The sequence below is a fragment of the Coenobita brevimanus genome, chromosome 30 (assembly GCF_032717465.1).
Source record: "Coenobita brevimanus isolate Jiangsu-jjx chromosome 30, ASM3271746v2, whole genome shotgun sequence".
Classification (NCBI taxonomy): Eukaryota; Metazoa; Arthropoda; class Malacostraca; order Decapoda; family Coenobitidae; genus Coenobita; species Coenobita brevimanus.
The window spans coordinates 39,605,668-39,610,031 of NC_136983.1; the positions used below are offsets into that span (position 1 = coordinate 39,605,668).

Consider the following 4,364-nt stretch of genomic DNA (forward strand, 5'->3'; position numbering starts at 1 on the left):
ACCCCGCACTTTGGCTATATGGTTACCACCCAACATTGTAAATGGTTTCCTAGGATACACGAAGCCATCAGCCTTGTCCTTAAGTGTAGAGCCACCTGAAGTGGAAAGAAGAGTAATAAATTGTGACAGGAAAGAGAGAAACAGGCAAGAGAGAGGGGCAGACACATGAACAGAATGAGAAAGGGGGAGGAAGAAAGAGGCAGCACAATATCAAGTAAGTGGCTGATGTTTGCCACCACCAACTACCATCGTGGGACGAAGTACAAAATCCGTCACCATAGTGAAATGGTTATGTAAATGGTAGTGCTAGGATACAAGAAATGTAAGATGTATGATGACACAGGAGGATACTTAATCAATTGTCCAGAGCTGCTGTGTCAGCACTGTTAAATTATCGCTGCTATGTTAGGTATGAGACAAGAATATTGATAAATATTTTTTGTGAAATTATGGTGTCAACATTGAGTTACTGTAGGTATCAGCCAAAGATTTAGTACATTTTTATAGCTCCCTACGTAAATATTGCAATAAACTATTCTTCATGAATTCATTATACTGCTACATGCTATTTGAATCATGCACTCTCCTTGTTAATTTTTCTAGCCTACTTTAGATATTTATCCCAGTACAGTCAAAGGCATCAAACACATTATACTCCTCTTACTCTAACCTGACGTAAAACTGCAGTCTCAGCATCATCAATACGGAGTTCAACAGATTAACGCTAGAATATGATGGCAATTATGAAGGAGTGTTATTAAGTGGATCTCGAGCGTTAGTAAAGATTGTCTTTTTCCGCTACTGACCTACGTGAAATAAACAAGAAAAGGAACAGAAGGACGAAAACCAAAAATGACTCTAGTAAGAATGTGTGACGCCAGCAAAAGTTACCCAGTCAACAGCCTTAATTACCAAAATGAAACACTGACATTGGACTGGTAGCCTATGTACCGTATTAAAGTTTGCTTTACCACTGGTTCAGAGTTCAGCGCTGTTGTAATCTGAATTCGTGAGTCAAAACGTCAGTACATAGGTCCTATTTCGTTGTTTTGCTTTCCAACCTCTCTATAAGAAGTACATCTTCAGTGTCCGTTGCCATTATTGTTAAACAAAGTATAGTATAAATACACTGCTTTTGTATTCGCAAATCAAATCTGTATTGTAGTGTACTAAATGACTGCTGTTAAATAAATGGAAAAAAAAAAATCCTTTATTTGTGTGTGATGCATTTCAATATCTTCCACAGCTAACATTGGTATTGTTACGTCCCCAGTCCCCACACTGCCATAGGCTCCAACAGCAGTAGTACAGTACAGGAAGGACGTTGCCCAAAGAGTTGTTCTTCCTCTGGTCAGCCTTAGGTGTACAGTACACAAGATCAGCTGAGGCGAAAATAAACACTGGTTCCGTAAAGTTCACTGTCTTTATTTTCCAAGTAAATCCACTTAATAATTTCCAAATTCTCTTCACTGTTCTCACAAGCACTGGAGCTATACACACTTTACTGATTGCAATTACACTTAATGCTTAACAACACTTCACTGTTAGTACACTTAATGCTTGCCAATACTTATTACACAAGTACCGAAAATAATCTTCAATGACAGTAATTACACTTAATGCTTCACACTTCACTGTTTTCTCAAGTTCCAGCGATATACAAACTTCAATAACTCGTCACTGTTTGCCACTGTTTTTACAAGTACCGAAAGTAGACAATCTTCACTGACACTGCACTAGATGAAGAACCGACTGCACTTTACTCAAACTGAACTGGAACCCAACTAAACTCGTAATAATCTCTACTCCACCTTATTTAAGCTTCCATTACTCTCGAAACTTCTACTTCTCCAGCATTCTAGGACATACTGTCTTGCATCAGCCCCTACCAACAACAGTTACCTACTACGAGACATCAGAACATGCTAGAGTTTTCCTACATTACATAACACTCCAAATCATTTACCACACGAACTTAAATTACATAATTTAACAAGCAGTCACTTAAATAAAACATTATAAAGAAAAAGAGCATAAAAATAAATGTCTAACTTACGAAATAACTACTCACAAACAACAGGCAAACTGGCAACTCTGATGACTCGTACCAGAACCGGAACTAGCTACCGTACACGAAACGACGAGAAGCTTCTCGAGCACCCAGCTGGCAAATCACCTTCATAACAGTATGCAAGAAGGGTGAAAGGTGTGTGGGTGTGTGGGGGTGTATGTAAACGTTTTCCCACAAGAGGTGTCCTTTGTGAGAGCGGTAAATCGGTGCCTCTGACATTGATACTGTCGTTGTTAGAGGCATAGTAGCCTAGATAACAACAAAATGAAGAGTTGATGGTACTTATTCAAGGAACTAACTCTGCTTTTTTTGGTCGATGCTCCCTCATATACTGTAGACCAGGGGTGTGCAACCTTTTTTCCCAAAGGGCCACTAGTCGCGACTCTGTTGGTATGAAGGGCCACATAACCTTAGTATTTCACGTTATTTACTACGATCGAAGACTTATTATGTGGGATTATACTGATAAAGATAGATAATTAGTTGTTACTGATTTTATTTAAATTGGGATCATAAAAATAAGAATTGTCCGAAACAAAAGTATTTTCCTTACTATCAAGGAGCAAATGAAAGGCTACCTTATTATTATAGCGTACAAATATAAATAATTACTTGTTATTGGTTAACTGGGATCATTAAAATAAGAATTATCAAACGCAGACACATTTTCCTTACCATCAATGAGCAAATGAAAAGCTACCCTAGTGAGACGGTTGATGTTGCATTTGGGACACCAACTCATCAATATCAGGCTGTATGGATGATGTGGCTACACGCAGGGTATTTTCCAAATGTTCATCAGTAAGTGAAGACCTATACTTGTTTTTAACCAGATTCATTTTTTAAAAGAGCTGCTCACATACATATGTGCTACCAAACACTGCCATCATTTTCCTTGCATGAGCAGACAGTTTTGGACACACTGTCACTGATACATGCTTCTTATAAAACTGGTATACTGAACTATCATCAAACTTCTTTCTTAGTTCATCATTGCATTGTAGTTCAATTATTTCCATTTGCATGTCCTCGGGAATTGCTTCCACATCCACAGAAAAAGGAGAAGCAAAGACTTCAATGGCTTGTGAATGTTTCTTGAGGTCATTAAATCTTTCTGAAAATTCCTCTTGTAAGACTGCCAACTTATCACCATACTTCTGATACTGAAGGTTGCTAGTGTCATGGTTTTTCAGTGTAGGAAAGTGGGCTGAGTTATGGTTTCTGATTTGTAACTCCCACAGACGCAATTTTATCTGGAAGCCTTTGATCAGTGAGAACAACTCATTTATTAGTTGATCTTTTCCTTGAAGTCTAACATTCAGTGCACAAAGATGATCAGTTATATCTACTAAAAATGCTAAATCACATCTCCATTCCTTATCTCTCAATTCAGGGATAGCTTTACCTTTCATATCTAAGAACAGTATAATTTCTTCCAAAAGTTCATATGCTCTCTTCAACATTCCTGCTTTGCTTAGCCACCTGACCTCACAAAAATACTTCACATCACTGTACTCTGCTTCAATGTCTGCCATTAACTGCTGAAACTCGCGGTGATTTAGACCTCTTGACCTAATGAAATTGACAGCTTTCACAAGAATATTAGTCACATGCTGAGAGTGTATTGTCTTTGCACATAAAGCTTCCTGGTATATGATACAATGCAGGACAATAAGTGAACCTGAGCCAATATTTTGAGACTCCATTCTGGTCTTCAGTAATCCAACAACCCCGTTTCTTTGACCAGACATCGCAGGAGCACCATCTGTTGTAATGCAAACTAAATTAGTGTAGTCCAGTCCAAACCTTGCCAATACTTTTTCCAATTCATCAAAAATATTTTGTCCTGTTGTGGTCCCCTTCATGCTTTGTAGTGAAGCCATATCCTCTGTAATATTATAGTCATTGTCAACACCCCTAATATACACAGCAAGTTGTGCAGTGTCTGTGGTGTCACAACTCTCATCAAGAGCAACAGAGTACGCAGAAAAAGCACTAACTCGCTTGACCATTGTACTTTCAATACTCCCTGAAAGACTCTATTCTTCTAGCAACAGTATATCTTGAAAGGCTTATGTTTTCAACTTGTTTCTTTTTGTCAGGAAACATATTGTCCGAGGCTACACACAAACATTCTTTAACTACCTCACCATCAGAATAGGGCTTGAGTCTTTTGCAAGGATTTGACTAATCAAGAAGCTTGTTTTGAGAGATGCATCATATTCCTTAACTTTCTTTGTAAACAATGACTGTTGTCCTTTCAGAGATTTCTGCAAGAATGATATTTTTTCCT

At 38.1% G+C, this 4,364-nt stretch overlaps 1 protein-coding gene across 1 annotated transcript; it reads right to left on the reverse strand.

The window, feature by feature from the left end:
* Positions 1–2,913: 2,913 nt before the first annotated feature.
* On the reverse strand, positions 2,914–4,083 carry LOC145395301 (general transcription factor II-I repeat domain-containing protein 2A-like). Its single transcript, XM_080268980.1, has one exon. The coding sequence runs from the start codon at positions 4,081–4,083 to the stop codon at positions 2,914–2,916; it is 1,170 nt and encodes a 389-aa protein (XP_080125106.1).
* Positions 4,084–4,364: the final 281 nt, after the last annotated feature.

Coding starts and splice junctions, on each gene's coding strand:
- LOC145395301 (XM_080268980.1), bottom strand. CDS start 4,083: ATGGTCAAGCGAGTTAGTGCTTTTTCTGCGTACTCTGTTGCTCTTGAT.